At 49.2% G+C, this 26526-nt stretch overlaps 1 protein-coding gene across 1 annotated transcript in view; it reads right to left on the bottom strand.

Moving 5' to 3' along the window:
* The window catches only part of LOC140426811 (uncharacterized), a 57607-nt gene extending 31321 nt beyond the window's left edge, over nt 1-26286 (bottom strand). Inside the window, exon 1 of the mRNA XM_072512016.1 lies at nt 26228-26286. Coding sequence (XP_072368117.1) covers nt 26228-26284 — 57 coding nt within the window. The 5' untranslated portion in view covers nt 26285-26286. The remainder of the gene's footprint in view (nt 1-26227) is intronic.
* Between the last annotated feature and the right edge of the window lie 240 nt (nt 26287-26526).

The raw sequence follows: 26526 nt of genomic DNA, 5'->3' as shown, positions 1-26526 counted from the left end.
GGGTTTTCAGGACTTGACCGCTAACATTACTAAATTTATGGATCGCATACGGGATCACTTGGACGGGATGCAGGATCCTGACTCTTGGGGTAACTGGGGATCTGGAGGATGGAAGGACTGGTTGATAAATATGGCCATGTATCTAGTGGTAGCTATCGGCTGCATCTTTGTGGGCCTGGCCATCCTTAAATGTGTGATGGGTAGAATGCGGGGTGCACTGGATCAGATCACCGCCCCAATCACCGAGAAAAAAAATTTAACTGTTAAAATCCATGAGGGTGAAGCAGATGAAGGGGGGCTAAGACAGGAATTGGAAATGCAGCGACGAATCTTTTTAGATGAGGAACCGTAGCTATAGATTGGATAGTTCGGTTATCATGGAATGATAAAAGGAGGGAATGACGAATGTGATATAAAATAGTTACTTTAGAGTTACTAGTTAATGTAATGTAGAAATAAGCCACTTTGATTCTTGCAGTTAAGGACAAAGGAATTTGAGACCGCATGGAAAAAGCAGGAAGAGGTGTGTCTATGAGAGTGAGACTGCATTGATAGGGGCCAGAGAAAGGGATTGGAAGTGAGCCAATCAGAGTAGATCGAACAGGTCAGGAGGGACATAGGCTGACCTATGTCCGTCGAGTATGTGAAACTTGATACCATTTGAATTGATTTTGCAGAGATCTCTTTGTCTTTTAGTCAGTCGTTTTCTGGAGTGTAAGAGGCAGGATGTCCTGTTACATTTCTGTAAGATGATTCAAGCTTGCAAGCTAAATAAATAACTTCTGTTTACGTGCGAATCCGTCTCAACTTTTATTGAGGCCAGACTGACAGAGAAAGAAATTTGGAGATCTACAAAAGGGGAACCTTGCTTAATTCAAATGGAAGGGCTGGGAACAGATGAATGAAGGAGAGGAAGGAGAGAACAGAAAGTAACCAGGGCAGACCAGAATCATGCTGTAGGCAAGAAACCCCAGTTTACACTAGTGAGATGAGAGGGTTATAGTGAGGGGATAAAGATTTCTGAATAAGGATAGGGGGAGAAGGTGGTATTGTGATAATCTCACTGGACTAGTACTCCAGAGGCCCAGCCTAATGCTCTGGGGACATGGTTCAAATTGCACTGTGGCAGCTGGTGGAATTGGAATTCGATTAATAAAATCTGGAATTGACAACTGGGGCGAAATTCTCCGGAAACGGCGCAATGTCCGCCGACTGGCGCCCAAAACGGCACAAATCAGACGGGCATCGTGCCGCCCCAAAGGTGCGGAATGCTCCGCATCTTTGGGGGCCGAGCCCCAACATTGAGGGGCTAGGTCGGCGGCGGACGGATTTCCGCCCCGCCAGCTGGTGGAAAAGGCCTTTGGTGCCCCGCCAGCTGGCGCGGAAATGACATCTCCGGGCAGCGCATGCGCGGGAGCGTCAGCGGCCGCTGACAGCATTCCCGCCCATGCGCAGTGGAGGGAGTCTCTTCCGCCTCCGCCATGGTGGAGACCGTGGCGGAGGCGGAAGGGAAAGAGTGCCCCCATGGCACAGGCCCGCCCGCGGATCGGTGGGCCCCGATCGCGGGCCAGGCCACCGTGGGGGCACCCCCCGGGGCCAGATCGCCCCCCCCGCCCCCCCAGGACCCTGGAGCCCACCTGCGCCGCCTTGTCCCGCCGGTAAGGTAGGTGGTTCAATTTACGCCGGCGGGACAGGCATTTTAGCGGCGGGACTTTGGCCCATCCGGGCCGGAGAATCGAGCGGGGGGCCCGCCAACCGGCGCGGCGCGATTCCCGCCCCCGCCGAATCTCCAGTGCCGGGGACTTCGGCAACCGGAGGGGGCGGGATTCACGCCAGCCCCCGGCGATTCTCCGACCCGGCGGGGGGTCGGAGAATTTCGCCCCTGGTCTCTGTTATGGTGATCTTGACAGCTATCATCAATTTTTGTGAAACCTATCTGGTTCACTAATGCCCTTTAGGGAAAGAAATCTGCTATCTGTGAAGATATGTGCGTGTATGCATGAAAATGTAAATGTGCTCAGCAGAGCAAGGGACTCGAGAGTAGCACTGTCCGCAGTGTGATGTATGTAGTCACACGGTCAGAGAACAGTCAAGTAGAATACTCTGTAAGTAGCTAGCCTGCATACAGGGAGTAACACCATGCAAGACCATACTCAGAACTGTAAATAGTTAAAGCCTATCAATAAAGGTGTTTATGCTTAAACACACAAATTTCATCAATGAGCCGCCACAACAGCAGCATAAAAATCCTGTAATATGACATAGTGTCAGAATGGGATTTGGTGATAGTACCATGGATATTGACAGTGGTGATCAAAGGCGATAAGATAGATGACAACTAAATGCAGGAATGCAGATCAGTATCCCAAGGTATGTAACACTGAAACCTAACCAGAGGGAAATGCACCTAAGAAGAGATAGTGCCTTACGTTGAGTAATGGAGAGTCAAATAATTTGGGCAATTCTAAATTGGGTGAGCAACATAGAGAACATTGCAAGACTCCTGGGTCAGAATCCACAAGAACAGTGAGGATAATACAGAGAAATAGCTGTACATAGATACATAGAAGATTGGAGCAGGAGGAGGCCTTTTGGCCCTTTGAGCCTGCTCCGCCATTTATCACGATCATGGCTGATCATCCAACTCAATAGCCTAATCCTGCTTTCTCCCCATAACCTTTGAACCCATTCATCCCAATTGCTGTATTTAGCTGCCTCTTGAATATATTCAGTGTTTCAGCATCAACTACTTCCTGTGGTGATGAATTCTACAGGCTCACCACTCTTTGGGTGAAGAAATGTCTCCTCGTCTCTGTCTGAAATGGTTTAACTTAATCCGCAGACTGTGCCCCCTGGTTCTGGACACACCCATCATTGGTAACATCTTCCCCGCATCTACCCTATCTAGTCCTGTTAGAATTTTATAAGTTTCTATGAGATCCCCCTCATTCTTCTGAACTCCAGCGAGAACAATCCCAACCTAGTCAATCTCTCCTCATATGACAGTCCCGCCATCCCTGGAATCAGTCTGGTAAACCTTCGCTGCACTCCCTCTGGAGCAAGAACATCCTTCCTCAGAAAAGGAGACCAAAACGGCACACAATATCCCAAGTGTGGCCTCACCAAGGCCCTGTATAATTGCAGCAACACATCCCTGCTCCTGTATTCGAAACCTCTGACAATGAAGGCCAACATATCATTTGCCTTCTTTACTGCTTGCTGCACCTGCATGCTTACCTTCAGCGAATGGTGCACAAGGACACCCAGGTCCCGCTGCACACTCCCCTCTCCCAATTTACTTACATTTTAGAATAGCTGGTGACCCCAAGAGGCTCAGTACATTGAAGATGCTGAAAGACATTTGCAGGAAAACATGTCTAAAATATAGACAGTTACAAAAGAAAAACTTGTAAAAAGAAAAAAGACAGATACAGAAAAAACCTGTCAGAATGGAAAACAGGAATTCCGGTGGCGGCCATGGAGTGAGTGGTCGCACATTTGATAGCTCCCGCTCGTGGCGGTCTTTTTGGGGCTTTTCCCCTGGTTTTCAGGAGGAAGTGAGATGGAAATAGGTGTAGGAGTGCAAGAAGAGGAGATTAACCCTCTAGTTTATGGAGCTGAGGACCAGAAGTGCCCGAAAAAGAAGGAATAAGTCAGTCGAAGCGAGTGCGGCACTGGTAACACACGTGGAGATGGCGGAGGGGCAGGGAGCGGTCCTGTCGGCTCAAAGGTCGACGGAGCAGCAGGTGAGCTTCTTAAATGAGAAGTTCACCCAGCAATGAAAGGAGAGTCTGGAGGACCTGGCCAAGGCGGTGGACTCGATCACAGCAGTTGACTGTGTGGAGACGAGGCTGGGAACTCAGGGTCAGGCAATCCAGGGGTTGGAGGAGCTGATGAGGGAGCATGACGAACAGTTTGCCTCGATGGCAGCGGAGATGGGCTAATGCGGGAACACCGGAAACGGTTGGAGGAGAAGGTGGAGGACTTGGAGAGCCGGTCATGCAGAATATTTCGATCGTGGGTCTGCCTGAGGGGTGCGAAGGAGCCGATGCTGGCGCGCACTTGGGAAGGTGCTCGAGAAGCTGCTTTGCGAAGATGCGTTTGAATGGCCGTTGCAGGTGGACCGAGCACACAGGGCATTGATGAGGAGGCTCCAGGGGAACGAGCCACCGAGGGCGATGGTGGTGCGGCTGCACCGGTTCCTTGATAAGGAGCGAATCATGAGGTGGGCCGGGCAGACGCGGCGCAGTGAGGTTCGCGTGTACCGGGACTTGAGTCCAGAGCTGGCCAAGAAGAGGGCAAGTTTTAATAAGGCCAAGGCAGCCCTCTACAAGAAGGAGGTGAAGCTTGGACTATTGTACCCAGTGGGCCTTTGGGTGACGTTTGGGGGCCGGGAGCTGTATTTTGGATCTTCGGAAGAGGCAGTGGAGTTTATGAGAGACACTGGACTGGCAGGAGAAGGTGGATCTTGAACTTTGGTGGAGGAGTTGTGATGCTGCTGTAAAAACATTTGTTCGGGGCCATTTCTTTTTTCCCTTGTTTTTGGCTTCAGTTCTGTTTTTCTTTTTGGTTTTTGTCAAGGGATGGGGTTTGGTTTATTTTTTCTGTTCCTTTCCATTGTTTGCACTAATGTTTGAGCGAGGGGGAAGGGGAATCAGTGGGGGGGGTAGGATGCTAGGCGCCAGGGGCGGGAGCTGCCAGGCTAGCTAGTTCACGGAAGCACAGTGGGAGACGAGATGAATGTTAGCAAGGAGAGGGGGGATGGGGAGGAGTTGTGGGATCTGAGAGGGAGGGGGGTGTAGTACTGCTGACAGGGGTGTGGCTTTTAAAATGGACGAAGAGGAGGGTTGATAACGGTTGGCGCCCGAGGGTGGGCAAGGGAGGTGCGGGACATGGGCTGGAGGCTAGCCCTTGATCAGCCACGGAGTGGAAGGGGGGGCAGGGAGCCCTCCGACCAGGCTTGTCAAGTGGAACATGCAAGGATTGAATGAGCCGGTAAGAGGGCCCGTATGTTCGCACACTTAAAGCAATTAAAGGCGGATGTGGCCATGCTACAAGAGACACACCTGAAGGCGGCCGACCAGATTAGGCTGAGGAAGGGATGGGTTGTTCAAGTGTTTCATTCAGGACTGGATTTTAAAACAAGGGTGTGGCGATTTTGGTCAATAAGCAGGTGGCGTTCAAGGTGGGAAATATTGTGGTGGATTCTGGGGGGAGGTATGTTACGGCAAGTGGGAAACTGGAGGGGATGCCGGGGGTGTTGGTCAGCATCTATGCCCCGAACTGGGACGACGTGGAATTTATGAGGCGGGAGCTGGGGAACATTCCGGACCTGGACTCTCATCGGCTGATTATGGGGGGGGGGGGGCGGGGGCAGTGCCCGCAATGGAGGCTGGATGTGGGACTGTTAGGGAGGAAGAGGTTTGTGAGCGGGTGAGGAAAACCATCCGGGGATGGGGGTGGGGGAGGGGTGGGGGGGGAGGAGTGGTGCCGGGCTATGCCCCGCACTGGGTGGATTTACGAGTGAGCACGGGGGGGGAGGGGGGCAGTGCCCGCAATGGAGGCTGGATGTGGGACTGTTAGGGAGGAAGAGGTTTGTGAGCGGGTGAGGAAAACCATCCGGGGATGGGGGTGGGGGAGGGGTGGGGGGGGAGGAGTGGTGCCGGGCTATGCCCCGCACTGGGTGGATTTACGAGTGAGCACGGGGGGGGAGGGGGGGCAGTGCCCGCAATGGAGGCTGGATGTGGGACTGTTAGGGAGGAAGAGGTTTGTGAGCGGGTGAGGAAAACCATCCGGGGATATGTTGAGATTAATGACACGGGGGAGGTTTTGGCAGGTACGGTCTGCGTGGCACTGAAAGCAGTGGTCAGGGGGGAGTTCATTTCGATTCGGGCGCATAGTGAAAAGGCAGAGAGGGTGGAAATAGAAAGGCTAGTGGATGAAATCCTGCAGATTGACCGGAGATATGCAGAGACCCCAGAGGAAGGGCTGCTGAAGGAACGGTGGAGGTTGCAAATGGAATTTAGGTTGTTAACCACGGGTATGGCGGTAGGGCAGCTGAGAAGGGTGTGAGGGGCGGTATACGAGTACGTGAGAAAGTGAGCAGGATGTTAACACACCAGTTGAGGAAACAGGAGGCGGCGAGAGAAATTGGGAACGTGAAGGCCACGGCAGGGAACACGGTCTTGCATCCTGTGGGGGTGAATGGGGAGTTTAGGGAGTTTTATAGTAAATTGTATAAGTCGGAACCCCCAGCCGGGGAAGTGGGAATGAGGAGGTTTCTGGGAGGGTTGGAGTTCCCGAAGGTGGACGAGGAGGTGGTGGATGGCTTGGGGCTTCCAATTGGGCTTGTAGAAGTAGGAGAGGGGTTGGAGGCGATGCAATTGGGAAAGGCCCCGGGATCGGACGGGTACCCGGTGGAATTCTACAAGAGGTTTTCGGGGGTGTTGGGACCGCTGTTGGAAGGGCCTTCAATGAAGCAAAGGAGTTGGGAGTGCTCCCCCCGACATTGTCACAGGCGTCGGTCTCCCTCATTTTAGAACGGGTTAAGGACCTGGAAAACTGTGGGTCATGTAGGCCGATTTCCCTGTTAAATGTGGATGCCAAATTATTGGCGAAGATCCTAGCCACAAGGATGGAGAACTGCATCCCGGAAGTAATAGGGGAGGGCCAGACGGGGTTCGTTAAGGGGTGGCACTTGGCGACCAACATTAGGAGGTTGTTTGATGTGATTATGATGCGAGATTGAGGTGGTGGTGGCCATGGACGTAGAGATAGCCTTTGATCAGGTGGAGTGAGAATAGTTATGGGAGGACTGGGGCGGTTTGGGTTTGAGCAGGGATTTGTGGATTGGGTATGGTTGCTATACCAGGCACCGGTGGCGAGAGTGCGGACGAATCGGTTGAGATCGGACAACTTCAGGTTACACCGGGGGGACGAGACAGGGATGTCCACTTTCCCCACTGTTGTTTGCCTTGGCTATAGAGCCGTTAGCATTGGAATTGAGAGCGTCGAGGGTCTGGCAGGGGATAGTACAGGGGTGGCACAGGAGTGGAAGCAGCTGCATAAACTGAATTTGGGGCTGCTGGTAGAACAGGTGAGGGGGGACTTTTGGAGGTGGGACGTACTCCCTTTGCCATTGGCGAGACAGTTACAAACAGTTAAAATGACGGTCCTCCCGAGGTTTTTGTTTGTTTTCCAGAGTCTCCCAATTTTTATTCCTGAGGAGTTCTTCAATAAGGTGAAGTGGGAACAGTGGACCCTTAATTTTAATGAAGTGGAACTGTTTTCGGCACAACATCGTGGGCCGAAGGGCCTGTTCTGTGCTGTATTTTCTATATTTTCTAAGGTGAATGCAGGGTACTCGAGGTTGTTTGGACTGGTAAAGCCCCACGGGTGAAAAAGGTGCTGCTGGAACGGGGCGTTTAGGGGGGGTGTGGAGGGGGGTTGGCCCTCCCTAATTTCATCAACTATGACTGGACAGCGAACATTGTGATGGTCCGGAAGTGGGTAGTTGGGGAGGGGTCGGTATGAGAACGGGTGGACGCAGCCCCATGTAAAGACACAAGTTTGGGGGCATTATTGACGGCACCTCTGCCTTTCCCGCTAGCTCGGCACCCTCCCCTACTACCCACTCTCCCGCCAGCTCGGCGCTCCACAAGCCCGGTAGCAGTGGCAGCCCTGAGGGTATAGGGACAGTGGAGGCAGCATATGGGATTAGAGGGGGCATCGGTGTGGATGCCGATATGTGATAATCATCGGTTCGCTCCGGGGGGTCTGGAAGGGTGGTTTAGGGGGTGGATGCGGGCAGGGATCGAGAGTTTGGGGGATCTCTTTATTGATTAGAGTTTCCCGAGCCTGGAGGAGCTGGAGGAGTTTGAGTTGCCAGGGGGGAATGGGTTCCGGTACCAGTAGGTGACCGATTTTGTGCGGAGGCAGGTTTCGACCTTCCCGTATCTGCCGCCCCAGGGGCTACAGGATAAGGTGGTGTCGAGAACAGAAGGAGGAGAGGGGAAGGTCTCAGATATCTATAAGGAGCTGCTGATGGAGTGGGAGAGGGCCCCGATAGAGGAGGTGAAGAGAGAGTGGGAAGAGGAGCTGGATGGGGAGTTGGAGGCCGGGTTATGGGAGGAGGCTCTGAGGAGAGTTAATGCAGCCTCATCGTGCGCAGGCTGTGACCCGGATGAGCAGGTTCTTTGAGGAGGTGGAGGATAGGTGTGGGCGCTGTGCGGGGGTCCTGCGACCCATGTGCATATGTTCTGGCCGTGTCCGAGGCTGAGGGGTTTCTGGCAGGGATTTTCTGACGTCATGTCAGAGGTCCTACAAGTGAGGGTGGTTCCGAGTCCAGAGATGGCGATCTTCAGTGTGTTGGAAGACCCGGGAGCCCAGGGGGTGAGAGAGGTTGACGTCCTGGCCTTTGCCTCTCTGGTGGCCTGGAGACGGATCTTACGAGGGTGGAGGGACTTGGAGCCCCCAAAGTCAGGGTGTAGGTTAGCAACATGGCAGGGTTTCTCAGACTCCAAAAAATTAAATTCGCCTTGAGGGGTTTGTTGCAGGGATTTGCTCGGAGGTGACAGCCATTCATCGACTTCTTTGAGAAAAATTACGCTGTTGGGGGTGGGGGGGGAGGCATGGGAGGTGATTGGGGAAGGTAGCACTGTTTATGTAAGCCATGTTGGCTGGGGTTTGTGCCTGGGAGGGTTTGCTCGGTATATTATTGTGTATTTGTTTTTGTTGAAATTTGATGTAAAATTATTAAAATTATAAATGCCTCAATAAAATATTTTCCAAAAAAAATGGAAAAGCACGAGCATCAGTATGATAAAATGGTGGATGAAAAAGATGCCTAATTGAAACGCTGGAATGAAAAAGAACTAAATATCAGCTTGTTTTGAAAATGTCTTTGGAAATTCAGCTATTGCCTGTCAAGGATGAGCTCTCAGTTATAAAACAAGAACTTCTGGGCAGTATGGTGGCAGAGTGGTTAGCACTGCTGCCTCACGATGCTGGTTTGATCCCGGCCCTGGGTCACTGTCCGTGTGGAATTTGCACATTCTCCCCGTGTTTGCGTGGGTTTCGCCCCCACAACCCAAAGATGTGCCGGGTAGGTGGATTGGCCACGCTAAATTGCCCCTTAATTGGAAAAACGAATTGGGCTACCTAAATTTATTTTTTTTAAAACAAGAACTTCAGAAAGTAACTGAGGAAAAGGAAGATTTTGCTAGGTAAGCTAAATCAATGAAGGATGTAGTCAAATCTTTGAAAGTTGTGTTGAAGAAGAAAAAGGTATGAAAAGCTATCTTCAGATTACAATATCCATTTAGCTGAGATTAAACTTTTCTCACATGACCTAGGTACCAAAAACACTGAATACCACTACTATTCCTTCACATGTGACAGGCCGAGATGCAAAAGAAGTGTCAGGGTACAAGACCGTGTTGTATTGTGATATGAAGTGAACATTGTATTGTATTATCTGTTAGATGGAAGGAAATTTTTTGAAAAAAGAAAAGTGGATGTGATGATATGCACCTACATCCATTATAATGTAAAGGCTCTCAACAGAGTAAGGGTTAATGTGGGACTGGACAGTGGCACCTCCCACAGTGTGATGTATGTAGTCACATGGTCAGAGGCAGTTTAGAAGAATGTATGCAGCTAGTCTGCATGATGGAAGGAACATCATGCAAGACCATGGGAGAAATTTTCCGACTGTTCTCCCCAGCAGGATCTTCTGATCCCGCAGACGGCAAACCCCCACCATGGGTTTCCCAACGGTGGGGTGTGGATTCAATGGGAAATCCCATTGACAGGAGAGGGACCAGAAGATCCCACTGCCGGCTAATGGCAGGCCATCTCCCGCCATCGAGAAACATGCTGTGGGGGCGCAAAACTTCCCTTCCCCATATTTGGAACTGTAAATAGTTAAAGTTTACCAGTAAAGGTGTATGGTAATACCAGGTATTGCGGTACCTGAGAGGTGGATGACCATTGGCTGGACCCAGGAGTCTACCATTGGCTGATGTACATAGCTCCGCCCTGAGATGCGGAGTATCAGAACCAATGCCGTCCCAGCAGCCTTCACTTTCTGTATCGAAGCTGCTGGGGAAGAGTTCTAGCAGATTAAAGCCTATTAGTTATGACTCACCTTGTCTCGAGAGTAATTGATTGCGCATCAAGGTGTTTATGTTTAAACACAACAGCCTCACGATCGCATCAGTTAGCAGCTTAAAGAACCTCTAATATGACACCATCCTCACCGCGCCTGGCATACGTGTGAGTCCAGACCCACAGCAATGTGGTTGACTCTTAACTGTCCTCTGCAATGGCCGAGCAAACTATTAAATTCAAGGGAAGTTAGGAATAGGCAAAATACAATATTGGCCTTGCCAGCAAACAATCACATCCCATGAAATATTAAAACAGTGCAAATGATCACTGTGATGGAATGAAATTAAAATCACTTATTGTCACAAGTAGGCTTCAAATGAAGTTACTGTGAAAAGCCCCTAGTCGCCACATTCCAGCGCCGATTTGGGGAGGCTGGTACGGGAATTGAACCGTGCTGCTGGACTGGCTTGGTCTGCTTTCAAAGCCAGCGATTTAGCCCTGTGCTAAACCAGTCATAATAAGGACGAATGGATACAGCCCATAAGGGGGCTGTTTGCTTGCCAAGATTGTGCCAGTTCTCTGCAAGAGCAACCCAACAAGTTGCACTGGACTGTTGCTCTGCAATTGTTTTTCAGCAACTCATCCAATTCTGTTTTGAAAGCCCCAATTGAATTTGCCTCTACCACATTCTCAATGAATTCTAGACTTTAATCACTTACTGAGCATGAAATGTCCTCATGTCACCATGGAGGGAGGGGAACATTTGGCCACCTCCAAGGAGGAGGGGGCGGGCGAGGTGGCGCTGGACCAGGCAGGGCTGGAGGATGAGACCAGGGAGGACCCAAAGGACCAGCCAAAGATTGGGGGACAGGCGGCAGTGGTGAGGGTCTGGCAAGACTGGCACTACCACACTTAAAAATCTTTCCATTTGATCATGTCCTAAGTATGGTTGAATACTGGTGTGGGTCTCACCCTAAAAGCCGGCGAGAAACACCCTACCAAACTCACCCAAAATGTCCCTTAGGACACGATCTACCCAAATGGAGACAGAGTCCCATAGTGCGAGATTAGTTGGGTGTTTCCCTGTATTCAGGGTACTGAGAAGCATCTGTTAAGGTAAAAATTGTACATGGAGAAGTTAAAATTAAGGGTCTCTCTGTTTTAATTATGCTTGCAATAATGTAATTGGGATTCTGCAAAGACCTGGTGTAGCTTGCAATAATGTGATTGGAAGATTCTGCAAAGTTCTGATACAAAAGTGCAACAAACTAAGCATTTACTGTTGAGACACCTGCTATTCTTGTCAAGAAGTTGTGGACATCAGTTATCGAATGTTTTCAGAGGAATGTGATTGGAAGCTAATTGTTGCTAGGGGGACCTAATTGTTCACGTATGTAACCCCTTCAAGCTAATGAGGAACATATATAAAGAAGGCTAGCTGCCGCTGTGAAATTGAGGTGACTGCGAGCACTGAGGAGTGCCGGCTCTTCTCCCAAAAGCTTTTGTCAATAAATGGACTTGACTCAACTCTTTAGTGTGGACAGGTTATTAACCACTTCACATCCTACTATCTAACGCCCATCCAGATAGATCGGGTCCCTCAGCGGGGAACTCCCCGACGAGGCCACACTTCCCATTGTTTTCCGGCAAATCTGGCACCATTTTTCATTGGAATTGATGGTGTTCCGCGTGGCACCGGTGCTACCCCTCCACAGTCGCTGAATCGGTCCAGGTTTGGTGCCAGTTTTTCTGTCGTGAAAGTGCACGAATTCTGCGTCGGCGTCAACACTTAGGGCTGAATTCTTTGCACCTCAACGCCGAAATAGCGGCCGGCGCAGGGGTGGAGAATCCATTTTCCGGCAAGGAATCGGGGCCGGCGCCGGTTCCCCGATTCTGCGGGCCCCAAAACGCGCATACTAGGATCTACCTGGGGTCATTGCCAGAGACCCGCTCCGCCATTCTTCGCCCCCGACCGACCGAAGTCCCAATGGCGTGGATATAATATGGTCCAGCCGGTCGGGATACTTGCGTGGCGGTTGCGGAACCAGCCCGCGGCTGCCCAGCTCGGGGGCGGGCCGACCTGAGGGCAGGGGGGGCCTTCTAGGCGGCCGGGAAATGTTTGTGCGGGCGGACAGGGTCGGGCACGCGGCCGATCAGGGGGTTTATTTTTTGGGACCAGCTTCGCGGTCCGAGTCCGCATGGAGCACGGCACGGCCGCTGAAGGCCGGCGCCGTGCGCATGCGCGGCCTCCGACCCGGTAGTGCGGGGGCCCGTATCTGCAGCAAAAGCTGCTAGATCTATGCCGGGTCCCTGCTAGCCCTCTGCAGGTCTAGGAATTTGTGGCCCTTTCAGGCCAGTTTTTCTGGCGTGAAACCCCAGTTTTGAGGCCGGCGTGGGGACATAGTCCCAATAATGGAGAATCCAGCCCTTAGTCTCAGAAACGGAGAATCCCGTCCCGTGTACTTGAAACAGATCGGCAACTATGTGAAGCTGCCCATTTAAATTGGCAAAACCGGAGTAAGAATGAAGTTTGTTTGCTGCACAACTTCCCAATTACCACCACCCTCAACAGGAAAACTGATTCTTTACCTCCCTCATAGTTTAACATACTATTTGTAAACTATTCATTTTCTACTATTTGAAAAACAAGCTAAGCTCATCTAGTGTAAAAATATCTGATGCATTGCTGGCAAAATGACCTTGTGCCTTTATTGTTCAATGAATGTATTAAGCAATTAAAGCCATTGAGCATCCAGAAAGTGTCCTGAATGATACCCAGCTTCAGAGGGTCCTACATAAGAACTGGGACTAGGATCAGGAGTAGGCCATCTGGCCCCTCGAGCCTGCTCCGCCATTCAATGAGATCATGGCTGATCTTTTGTGGACTCAGCTCCACTTTCCGGCCTGAACACCATAACCCTTAATCCCTTTATTCTTCAAAAAACTATCGATTTTTATCTTTAAAACACTTAATGAAGGAGCCTCTACTGCTTCACTGGGCAAGGAATTCCATAGATTCACAACCCTTTGGGTGAAGAAGTTCCTCCTAAACTCCTCCTCAAGGGTGCCTTGACTGACCTGGTTGAACCAATCGACATGTAGATTAAAATTCCCCATGATAACTGCTGTACCATTTCTACATGCATCAGTTATTTCTTTGTTTATTGCCTGCCCCACCATAATGTTACTATTTGGTGGCCTATAGACTACTCCTATCAATGACTTTTTTGCCTTACTATTCCTGATTTCCACCCAAATGGATTCAACCTTATCCTCCATAGCACCGTTGTCATCCCTTACTATTGCCCGGATGTCGTCCTTAAATAACTGGGCTACACCACCTCCCTTACCATCCACTCTGTCCTTCCGAATAGTTTGATACTCTCGAATATTTAACTCCCAGTCGTGACCATCCTTTAACCATGTTTCAGTAATGGCCACTAAATCATAGTCATTCACGATGATTTGCACCATCAACTCATTTACCTTATTCCGAATACTACGAGCATTCAGGTAAAGTACACTTATGTTGGCTTTTTTACCTCTGTTTTGAATCTTAACACCTCAATCAGTAACCTCTCCTAAGTTATATTTCCTCTTAACGTTTTTCCTAATTTTCCTTGTCGTTGAACCCATATCTTCATGTAACAACCTGCCGCATCGCTTACCATTAATTTTTTTCTTCCCATTTTATTCCTTTCAGTATTACTGGGCCTATTCACTGAGCTCCCCTCAGTCACTGTACCTTGTACTGTCGCCCTTTTTGATTTTTGACTATGGCTTCTCTGCCTTACACTTTCCCCCTTACTGCCTTTTGTTTCTGTCCCTGTTTTACTACCTTCCAACTTCCTGCATTAGTTCCCATCCCCCTGCCACATTAGTTTAAACCCTCCCCAACAGGTCTAGCAAACACCCCCCCCCCCCCCCAGGACATCGGTTCCAGTCCTGCCCAGGTGCTGACCATCCGGTTTGTACTGGTGCCACGTCCCCCAGAACCGGTTCCAATGCCGCAGGAATTTGAATCCCTCCCTCTTGCACCATCTCTCGAGCCACGCATTCATTCTATCTATCCTGACATTCCTATTCTGACTAGCTCGTGTCACTGATAGCAATCCGAGATTACTACCTTTGAGGTCCTACTTTTTAGTTTAACTCCTATCTCCCTGAATTCAGCTTGTATGACCTTGTCCTGTTTTTTACCTATATCGTTGGTGCCTATGTGCACCATGACAGCTGGCTGTTTGCCCCCCCCCCCCCCCCCCCCCCCAGAATGTCCTGCAGCCGCTCCGAGACATCCTTGACACTTGCACCAGAGAGGCAACATACCATCTTGGAGTCTCGATTGTGTCCGCAGAACCACCTGTCTATTCCCCTTATGATTGAGTCCCCTATCACTATGGCCCTGCCATTCTTCTTCCTGCCCAGCTGCGCAGCAGAGCCAGCCATGGTGCCATGGACCTGGCTGCTGCTGCCTTCCCCTGGTGAGCCATCTCCCTCAACAGTATCCAAAGCGGTATATCTGTTTTGCGGGGAGATGACCGCAGGGGACACCTGCACTGCCTTCCTACTCTTGCTCTGTCTTTTGGTCATCCATTTTCTATCTCCCTCAGTAACTTTCACCTGCAGTGTTACCAACTCGCTAAACATGCTATCCACGACGTCCTCAGCATCACGGATGCTCCAAAGTGAGTCCATCCGCAGCTCCAGAGCTGTCAAGCTCTAACAGGAGCTGCAACTGGACACACTTCTTGCACGTGAAGGAGCCAGGGACAGTGGCTCCCACATCGCACATGAGGAGCATGACACAGGTCTGGGATCTCCTGCCATGTCTTAAACTTATACAACTACAATTCCAAAAAACGAAAGAAAAAATAAATAAATTAGACAATGAAAAGAAAAACTACTTACCAGTCACTTACCAGGGATAAAAAGCACCTCCTCCTCCACCAAGCTTCGAATTCCCACCTAGATTCAAATTCCCAAACTCATTCCTGGTTGTGTCTCACTCTGGCTGTGTCTTCCCTAGCTCGCTGGGAGAACTCCTCCAGATGCTTTCGCCCTCCTCCAAGCCCATCCCCAATGAACCAGGATAATTCAGTCCAATCTTTCAAAGTCAGAGTGCTGTGTAAAATTATTCCCACAAATGCAAAGAGAAGGAGGATTACATGTCAAATGTAATAGCTAGAATAAACTAAAGACAGTTCTCTACTTAACCTCGAGGCAACTCACAAAACTGCCTAAACATCTTAAGGTTTGGAACCTCGGATCATTTAAAACAGTAGTCTCAAAAGCAAAAGTGGCCTCGGAGACTAGGGGGAGGGGAGTGGTTGATCCTCCATGGCCACCAGCCCCAGTGGGATTCGAATGGCCCGTTAAATATCGCGAGAGGGCCAGCTGATTGCATCTGATCTATATGCATTTAAATATAATTAACAGGTTTGAGGCCAGATACTCCGGTCTCCCGATATGCTCCCCCCACCACCACCCCTTCCCTCCCAGCTGGAAGTCAATCTCTTCTGGCCCTGACAAGCGGGGACCAGGTGCTGTGGACTCTGAGGTGGGGCAAATAGGTGGGTACCCCTCTACACTTACCTATGGGGCATTGAGATAGGTATTTCAGGTGAGGCAGAGGTTTGGGGGCTCGGACTGGGCTGGAAGGGCTCAGGTCGGAGGCATTTCCCCGATCGGGCTCAGATGGCAGATCTTCCTCTGTAGCTTAGAAAATCATTAAACTGCATTTCAGCATGTCAAGTCTTCCCTCTGATGTGTTGGAAACCTTTGACGTCTTTCCCAACATGTCAAGTTCAAAGCTCCAGCAGATGAAGGTGAAAGTCATCCCTCTGATGTGTTGGAAATGCTGAGAAGCCTAAAAGCTTTGAACTGGATCATTTACTTTCAATTTCATGGTCCATTACTTTTATAAGCCTCTTGATTCACAGTCCAGTCTATTTCAAAGAAGGGATTAGCTTTGTTTGATTTCACAGCTCTTCATGGTTCATTAACTCTGAAATGTGTCTTCGTTTGAGCAGGTGTTGTCTCTAACCAGTTTTTAATTAAAGAGGCTGTCTCTTTCTTCTGAACAGAAACTCTTCAAAATGGACTGTGAAATTGAATGCAAACAATGCAGCTCACAGCTTTTAGGTTTTGCAGCATGCCCAGAGGCTTGAAAAGGTTAAAGGGCGATGAAAATGATTGCGAAAAAGGCACTTCAAATATTTTCAACACATCAGAGGAAATACCTTTACTGACATTTCTTCTAACTTGACATTCTGGGAGAGACATCAAAGGGTTCCACATCAGCAAGAAGATTTTTAACTACAACTTGACCGCAGAGGGAAGACCAGCCACAGGACCCCCATCCTGGGAAAGACCCCTGACTTCATAGAATGCATACAGTGCAGAAGGAGGCCTTTCAGCCCATCTAACCCCTATCCCCGTAACCCAGTAACCCCACCACCTAAACACTAAGCGCATTTTCGCATGGCCAATCCACCTAACCTGCATATCTTTGGACTGTGGGAGGAAATTGGAGCACCCGGAGGAAACTCATGCAGACACGGGGAGAACGTGCAGACTCCGCACAGACAGTGACCCAAGCCGGGAATCGAACCTGGAACCCCCGACCTGAGCCCCTCCAGCCCAGTTAGCCACTGTGCTATCTGGGCCCCTCTAACCCAGCTCAAGCCCCCTAACGTGACCACCCCTGATGCACCTCCCTTGACACACTGGAGGTAAGTACAGAGAGGATATTCACCTCCTTGTCCCTCCCTTGGAGTCCATGGTGCCAAGGTGGCACTGTCAAGGAGCGGGGGCTTAAGATGGATCTGAAGGGGGAGGAGCCTGAAGGATGGCCATTTGGCAAGACCATAATGAGGTGTTACGCACCTTTGTCAGGGGCCCTTGCCAGCAATTGGGGTGAGGAGCCTTATCAGCGATTAGGCGGATGGGATGTCTGGGGGAGGGGGGTGGAGGGGGGGGAGGGAGGGGGGGGGGAGAGGGAGGGGGGGAGAGGGTGGGGGGGGGAGAGGGAGGGGGGGGACCTTGCCAGCGATTGGGGGGGAATGTGCTGCAGTGCTTTTCTGAGATTGGGACAGGTCTCTGAGGAGCGGGACTTGTCAGCGGGTTTAGCCCTGCCCCTCTCAAGGCCAGTTTCCAAATGGCGTTGCTTAGCACCTGATTAGTACTGCCAGGGCTAATGGGGAACATGCCGATTTTCCCACTGGCGGCAGCACTCTTTTATTTTTGGGAGAATTGTGGGCGAGAAGGCAAAATAGCATCAACATGCACACTTTACGACCAGATGAAATATGACCAGAAGTAGGCCATTCGAGCACTCGCGCCTGCTCTGCCATTCAATAAGATAATGGCTGATCTATTTATGTTGAGTTCCACATTTCCCGTCTACCTCCGGTGACCTTTGATTTCCTTGTTTAACAAGAATCTATTCACCTCTGCCTTAAAATTATCCAGTGATTATTCACCTCCTTCTGAGGCCGAGAGTTCCGGAATCGCACAACCCTCTGAGAGCAAAACATTTCTCCTTATTTCTCACCCTAATTTTTGCAGCAATGTCACTGAATGTCAGTCTGGATAATATTTGCCCTCCTTCACTGAAGGGAGAGGGGTTGTGTGGAGGGGGGCATTGCAGGACAGGAGCTGCTGTATCTAGTTTCCAGCTAACACATGACAGAATGACAATTGACCATTTGATATTCTGGCCAGACCATGCATTGCTTCATCTCCATAAACCACAAGGCAGTCACATTTGGTGCGGAAATTGCTTCACTTCCATTTCTTACAGAGGTAGATGCAAAACATTGAGGAGAAATTCACAGAAATTAAACAACATCCTTCCACTCTTGCCACAGCAGACAGATAGAGATAGAAATCTGAGTTGACAAAGCCATGAAGCCATTCTCCAGAATTTAGTCACAAGATATTGGTTGAAGATGATAGAAAATGCATCTGTGGCATTAATGGAGGGAGGTGAAGTGGCATCCTATCTCGCGTGGAACTATCTTGGAGGAGAGATCAAATATACACCATAATGTGAATCATTTTGGAATGGGTTCTCATAATTTGGCTATTGTGTTGTGAAAGTGCGAATATCTACAGACTCGCGAGCGAGGGGCACACTGCCACCCACGCTAGCACAGGCGTCAATCTCGCTGATACCTAAGAAAGATAAAGACCCAACGGAATGTGGGTCATACAGAGCCATCTCACTGCTGAACACAGATGCCAAAATACTGGCCAAAATCCTAGCCAAAAGGCTAGAAGACTGCGTACCAGAGGTGGTCGCAGAGGACCAGACGGGCTTTGTCAAAGGTAAACAGCTTACCTCGAACATCAGGCGCCTGCTGAACGTGATAATGATCCCCTCCGGGGAGAGAATACCAGAGGTGATTGTCTCCCTAGACGCAGAAAAGGGCTTCGACAGAGTCGAATGGAAATACCTCATAGAGGTACTGGAGCGGTTCGGGCTTGGAACAGGGTTCACCTCCTGGGTAAAACTCCTATACAACGCTCCCATGGTGAGCGTACAGCCCAACAACACCAACTCCCGATACTTCCAGCTGCACAGGGGCACCAGACAAGGGTGCCCACTGTCCCTGCTGCTGTTCGCTCCAGCGATCGAGCCATTATCAATTTCTCTCAGAGCAGCAAAAAGCTGGAGGGGGAGCCGAAGGTGGGGCAGAGAGCACAGAGTCTCACTCTATGCAGATGACTTGCTCCTCTACATCTCGGACCCACAAAGCAGCATGGACGGAATCATCGCACTCCTGAAAAGGTTTGGCACCTTCTCGGGCTACAAACTCAATATTGAGCAAAAGCGAGATCTTCCCGGTACACCCACAAGGGGGAGGGGGGTGAGGGGCAGCACTAACGGGACTGCCGTTTAAACAAGCCCGACACAAATTCCGCTACCTGGGGATCCAAACAGCCCATGATTGGAAAGAGATCCACAAATGGAACCTCACCAGTCTGACAGAGGAAGTAAAAAAGGACCTGCAAAGATGGAACACACTCCCACTCTCCCTCGAGGGAGAGTCGAAACGATCAAAATGAACGTACTATCTATCCTGATCTAGACCCAGGTACCTCTTCCTACTTAGATCTATCCTGATCCAAATCCCCAAGGCCTTTTTCAAAGCACTAGACAAACTAATCATGGTGTTCATATGGGGAGAGGGAAGAATGCTAGGATCCCAAAGAAGGTACTGTAAAAAAACAGAATTCAGGGGGGGGCAAGCCCTCCCAAACCTACAATTCTACCACTGGGCGGCGACAGCCGATCGAATAAGGGGATGGATCAAGGAGCCAGAAGCCGAATGGGTGCATGCAGAAGAGGCCTCCTGTAAGGGGACCTCCCTCCGGGCCCTTGCCACGGCGGCACTCCCATCCCCACCCAAAAAACACTCCAGCAGCCCGATGGTGCTAGCCTCCTTCCAGTCCTGGAACTAAATACGGCAGCAATTTGGCCTGACCAAAATGTCGGACAAAGCTCCCATCTGCAACTACCATAGGTTCACACCAGCACTGACTGACGCTACCTTCAAAAGGTGGGGACAGGACGGAGGGACACTGACAGTCAGGGACCTATACACGGACGGCAAGATCGCAACACTGGACGAACTGACAGAGAAATTCCAGCTAGCCAGAGGCAACGAGCTAAGGTACCTGCAACTCAAAAACTTCCTACGAAAGGAGACAAGGACACACCCACAACCACCATGACAGACATTACTGGAAGAGTTACTGGACGCAAGCATCCTCGATAAAGGGAACTGTAGCGACATGTATGACCGACTGGTAGAAAGGGTCAACATCGTACTGGACGCAACAAGAAAGAAATGGGAGGAAGACCTGGGAATTGAAATAGGGTGGGGACTCTGGAGCGAAGCACTGCATAGGGTCAACTCCACCTCCACGTGCGCAAGGCTCAGCCTGACGCAACTAAAAGTGGTACATAGAGCCCACTTAACAAGAACTCGTTTGAGTTGATTCTTCCCAGAGGTGGAGGATAGATGTGAACGGTGCCAAGGAGGCCCGGCCAACCACGCCCACATGTTCTGGTCTTGCCCCAGACTTGTGGAGTACTGGACTGCCTTCTTCGAGGCAATGTGCAAAGTGGTTGGGATGAGGGTGGAGCCATGCCCGAAAGTGGCGGTCTTCGGGGTATCAGACCAGCCAGATCTATTCCTGGGGAGGAGGGTGGACGCCCTTGCCTTTGCCTCCCTGATCACCCACCGTAGAATCCTGTTCAGCTGGCGGTCAGCAGCACCACCCAAAGCTGCAGACTGGCTGTCCGACCTCTCGGAATCTCTCCAAATGGAGAAAATCAAAATAGCCATCTGAGGGTCAGACGACGGCTTCCACAGAACGTGGGAGTTATTCACCCAATTGTTCCAGGATCTGTTTGTGGCCAACGAACAAGCAGAAGAATAGCCAGGTAGCCAAGAATCAGGGGAAAGTAGCCTAGGCGGGAGAGGGAGGGATAGACCCGGGGGAGCCGTAACAGCTAAACCTAAGAGAAAAGAAAGCGAACCACTAGAGGGGAAGGGGGCGGAAGGGAGGGGGGGGGGGAAGAGGGAGGAGACAGGGAACAATAGAGAGGAACCAGAGAGGTTGGGGGGAGGTAAGGGAATGACAGCCGGAAGGAGGGCACGGAAAACGATAACAAACTTGGCATCTACAGGAGCAGAGAACAAGGAAAATACGGGCGAAAGACGGGACGAACGGCTGAAGCGGAGGTGAATGCGAGACGACAACGGCAGCGAAAACTGCCCTCTGTAATTGTTCTGTAATTGTTTCTCCAGCACCCAAATGTATGTGTACCTCCCCAGTTTCCCACCCATCGACAAACAGATGCGTACTTATGTGTTAAAAATAATATAATAATATTGCCAATTGTACAGGGTTGCTGTTGTTGAGCTAGTGCATAATATCCTTCCAGTTATTTTATTTTAAGGTTTTTTTTGTGCGTGTTCCCTTCTCTTCTATATATATATACCTTATTCTGTGTACATAACGGTAAATATACTTTGTTCGAAAACTCAATAGAAAACAGTTATATTTTAAAAAGTGTGAATATCTTAATAAGAACATAAGAAAATAAGAACTGGGAGCAGGAGTAGGCCATCTGGCCCCTCGAGCCTGCCCCGCCATTCAATGAGATCATGGCTGATCTTTTGTGGACTCAGCTCCACTTTCCGGCCAGAACACCATAACCCTTAATCCCTTTATTCTTCAAAAAACTATCTATCTTTATCTTAAAAACATTTAATGAAGGAGCCTCTACTGCTTCACTGGGCAAGGAATTCTATAGATTCACAACCCTTTGGGTGAAGAAGTTCCTCCTAAACTCGGTCCTAAATCTACTTCCCCTTATTTTGAGGCTATGCCCCCTAGTTCTGCTTTCACCCGCCAGTGGAAACAACCTACCCGCATATATCCTATCTATTCCCTTCATAATTTTATATGTTTCTATAAGATCCCCCCCTCATCCTTCTAAATTCCAACGAGTACAGTCCCAGTCTACTCAACCTCTCCTCGTAATCCAACCCCTTCAGCTCTGGGATTAACCTAGTGAATCTCCTCTGCACACCCTCCAGTGCCAGTACGTCCTTTCTCAAGTAAGGAGACCAAAACTGAACACAATACTCCAGGAGTGCCTCACTAATACAATTGCAGCATAACCTCCCTAGTCTAAAACTCCATCGCTCTAGCAATGAAGGACAAAATTCCATTTGCCTTCTTAATCACCTGTTGCACCTGTAAAAAAACACCTTTTTGCGACTCATGCACTAGCACCCCCAGGACTCTCTGCACAGCAGCATGTTTTAATATTTTATCATTTAAATAATAATCCCTTTTGCTGTTATTCCTACCAAAATGGATAGCCTCACATTTGTCAACATTGTATTCCATCTGCCAGACCCTAGCCCATTCACTTAGCCTATCCAAATCCCTCTGCAGACTTCCAGTATCCTCTGCACTTTTTGCTTTACCACTTATCTTAGTGTCCTCTGCAAACTTGGACACATTGCCCTTGGCCCCCAACTCCAAATCATCTATGTAAATTGTGAACAGTTGTGGGCCCAACACTGACCCCTGAGGGACACCACTAGCTACTGATTGCCAACCAGAGAAACACCCATTAATCCCCACTCTTTGTGGCACCTTGTCAAAGGCTTTCTGGAAATCCAGATATACCACATCCATTGGCTCCCCGTTATCTACCGCACTGGTAATGTCCTCAAAAAATTCCACTAAATTAGTTAGGCACGACCTGCCCTTTATGAACCCATGCTGCGTCTGCCCAATGGGACAATTTCCATCCAGATGCCTCGCTATTTTTTTTTTTTTTTTAGAATTTACAGAGCAGAAGGAGGCCATTCAGCCCATCGAGTCTGCACCGGCTCTTGGAAAGAGCACCCTACCCAAGGTCAACACCGCCACCCTATCCCCATAACCCAGTAACCCCACCCAACACCAAGGGCAATTTTGGACACTAAGGGCAATTTATCATGGCCAATCCACCTAACCCGCACATCTTTGGACTGTGGGAGGAAACCGGAGCACCCGGAGGAAACCCACGCACACACGGGGAGGATGTGCAGACTCCGCACAGACAGTGACCCAAGCCAGAATCGAACCTGGGACCCTGGAGCTGTGAAGCAATTGTGCTATCCACAAGGCTACCGTGCTGCCCCCTAGATGATAGATTCTTCCTTGATGATAGATTCCAGCATCTTCCCTCCAACCGAAGTTAAGCTCACTGGCCTATAATTACACGCTTTCTGCCTACCTCCTTTTTTAAACAGTGATGTCACGTTTGCTAATTTCCAGTCCGCCGGGACCACCCCAGAGCCTAGTGAATTTTGGTAAATTATCACTAGTGCATTTGCAATTCCCTAGCTATCTCTTTTAGTACTCTGGGATGCATTCCATCAGGGCCAGGAGACTTGTCTACCTTTAGGCCCATTAACTTGCCCATCACTATCTCCTTAGTGATAACAATCCTCTCAAGGACCTCACCTTTCATAGCCTCATTTCCATCAGTCTCTGGCATGTTATTTGTGTCTTCCACTGTGAAGACCGACCCAAAAAGCCTGTTCAGTTCCTCAGCCATTTCCTCATCTCCCATTATTAAATCTTATTGGTCCTTTACTTGTTATACACCTGTCTGGTGCTACAGTTGGGATTTATTTACATTGATAAACAAAACTGATTCAGCCATTAAAGTCAGAATTTTACCTGTCCCCACGAGGCAGGTGGGGAGGCAAGAGGGCCGGTACAATTTCAGGGTGCCATTTTGGATCGGCTCCCCAATGCGCCATTGGCGCATTTAAGCGGTGGTGGGAACTGGATGTCTGTCCCAAGGAGGGGGAAGCTAAATTACCTAACTAAAGGGCCAATTAGAGGCCATTTTGCCATGTGGATTCCCATCTGTGGAGGCCACCAACTAAACAGAGGTGGCCTCCCAGCAACAGCTTTTGGGACCATCTCCATGGCCCAAGAGGGGGAGGCACGGGGGCACTGGGGGGATTCGTGCACAGGGAAGGCAGTAATGCTGCCAACCCTCCAGGATTGGCCTGGCGTCTCCAGGAATTGAAGATCAATTTTCAGGACACTGCGGTGCGCAATCCTGGAGAAACATTATCAGGCATGAAAAAAAGATTTTGTTTTGTCATTTTTTTGAACATTTCTCTTTGCCAGATATACAAATATTGAAACTGGGGGGGGGGGGGGGGGGGGGATGGTTGCTTGGTTGACAGCCAAGCATTTTGATTATGTAGTCTATTGGTTTTACAATTGGCATAGGAGAGCAGTACATCACAAGGATGGATATGCTGGCTGACTAATGGCTGGGACTTGTGGTGGTGGGGGAGCTCCAGGACTATATTTAATTACAGTTGGCAACCCGAGAAGGCACCACCCATGGTGCCAGCCATTGCCCCTGATTGGTTTCTCCTCTGAGAGTCAGTCCTTTTTAAAAAATTACCTACTTTGTTGTTGATGTTGCATGCACACCCCAGCAGCAACCACCTCTCCCGGTGGAACCGCTGAGGCTTCAGAGTGGCTAGCCCTCTGATTGAGCTTGCTCACCATCCTTTACTGGACAGCTGATCCCACTGGTAGCCAACTAAGAGGCCTCCTGTGGTGAAATAGCAATGTAGCGCATGCGGGCTCAGGATCCTCTTTTACCCCGATGCCCCTCATAATACTCAGCCCTAAGGGAGTAATTAACTAAATTCACATTATGTTACCAATCATGCATATCAGGATCACATCCAAGATTGTTCCAGAAAGTTATATAACAAATAGCTGGTCTAATTTTCAGTCATATTACAACACTTGTATCAAATGGGAACTAACTGTGAAACCCAAATTGAATTGTAATGTGAGAAACTGAGCTTATTTCCCAGCCCCTCCCCTTTTTTAAAAAGTAAATTACTGAGATCCAATGTTGCAAAGAAATGGGAAAATAATTTAGATTCATTCGGCAGCAGCAATCACTATCAGGGTAAAACATTGAAGGGCCAACAATTGCAGAAGATAACATACAGCTGGTCCTGTGCAATTCTTACAAAACTCTTAAAGGGGAAGTCCATTTCTCCGACAGCTGTTTGGGAGAGTTAAGGGTTCAACTCGTAATTTTTGTGTTCTCAGGTCTAGAAAATGCTCTAATTGCATTCTATTTTTCAAATAAAAAAAGCAGAAGGACATCTCTAAGTAACCAAAATTGTCTTGTAAGGTATAGCAACATGCATAAAATCACAGAAGTGAAATCTAAATCACCTTTGCACCCAGGACCTCGTAGCTTGCAATTAACACGCAGCCAGTTTTTGAAAACAAAATCTTGTGTGCTTGAATACTGAAAATACTTATAAGACCTGTGACTTAACTAAATAGAAAGACCTGGAGGCAGTGCAAGAGAAGCCAGTGGATCTTTAACACCTACACCACCCTTTTGGTGCATTGGTGTCCCTATTCTATACGGCAGTTTCCCACCAATTTCCTGCTCAGTTTGAACCGGTGCATATTGCAGTTAAAATAAAAGCAAAATAGTGCGGGTGCTGGAAACCTGTTCCAACTAGGTTGGGTGCTCTCTCCTTCCGAGGAACGCAGGACCACAGATTTAAAACATTGTAAGTTTGAGTACGGTTTGCCTTGAGAACTGCCAAATTGTGTATTTTTCACATTGGACAATTGTTCAGATGAATTGAACAAAATGACAAGTTCTAAATGAAGCGCCAGGTTGGTTTGAGTCGGCGAGGATCCCTCTTGAATCCGTACCCAGTTTGGATCAATCTCCAGCCAAATTTCTCTCTGTCGCTTGCATTGAAAGTTTGGATCGGAATTCTGTAGCTTCAGTTTGTCATCAAGTTGAGCTTTGTTTTAATAAAATATTTTTATTCTCTTTCTTTTTCACATTTTCATCAAATTTACACCCACCAACAGATAATCAACAATAACAAATACAATGGCAATCCCCTGGCCAACCATCCCTTCATCCCACCAACCGCCAAGCAACCCTCAACGTTTTAAATACAAAACACCAAAGAAAAAGAATCAGGAATCCACCATCAATCCATACATAATCATCAATAACTTGTACACCCCAACCCCCCCCCCCTAATGTTCGATGTCATCCAATTCTTGAAAATGTATGATAAACAAAACCCATGAGTTGTAGAACCCTTCCATCCTTCCCCTCAACTCAAACTTTACTTTCTCGAGCGTTAAGTACTCCAGCAGGATCCCCACCCCCCCCCCCCCCCCCGCCCCCCCCGCCCCCCCCCCCCCCCGCCTCGCCACTCCGCGGCACAGGGCGGAAAAGCTGACCTCCACCCCAACAGAAACCGCCCTTGGGTGATCAGTGAGGCTAAGGCTACAACATCTGCCTCCACACCCGCCTCCAACCCCGTGTGATCCGACACCCCGAATATGGCTTCTGGGGGAAATTGAGCTTTACCAAGAGCAAGACAGTGAGGCACATCAAATGTCACTACCCAGAAAAAGGAACTGTCCTGTCCTCACCTCACTTACAGCCCAACTCAGTCGCAGCACCGACCATTAAAGCCACATACTTCAAGAACATGGAACTTACTATTCCAAACTTCTGCTGCTGGATGTGTAGTATTCCTTCTTTGATGGGATTTTCCATCCTGCGTGTCTGATTCAAGTCTGTACAGCAGTCACTGTATAAATGTTTGCCCAACAACAGCAACTTCACTTCCTACAGCTTCACTTCCTGTTTCTGGGTAAAGACATTTCATGTGTACAAATAGCAAAAGGAGGGTAATAGGAAGAGTAGAGCAAATTAGGGAGCTAAAAAGGTCTTCACACATGGTGGCTTGGCTGAGGTATTAAATGAATACTTTGCATCCATTTTTACCAAGAAGTTAC

The sequence above is a fragment of the Scyliorhinus torazame genome, chromosome 7, assembly GCF_047496885.1.
Source record: "Scyliorhinus torazame isolate Kashiwa2021f chromosome 7, sScyTor2.1, whole genome shotgun sequence".
NCBI lineage: Eukaryota > Metazoa > Chordata > Chondrichthyes > Carcharhiniformes > Scyliorhinidae > Scyliorhinus > Scyliorhinus torazame.
Note: the sequence above shows the minus strand (reverse complement) of the source record. Positions and strands in the feature narration are given on the sequence as shown.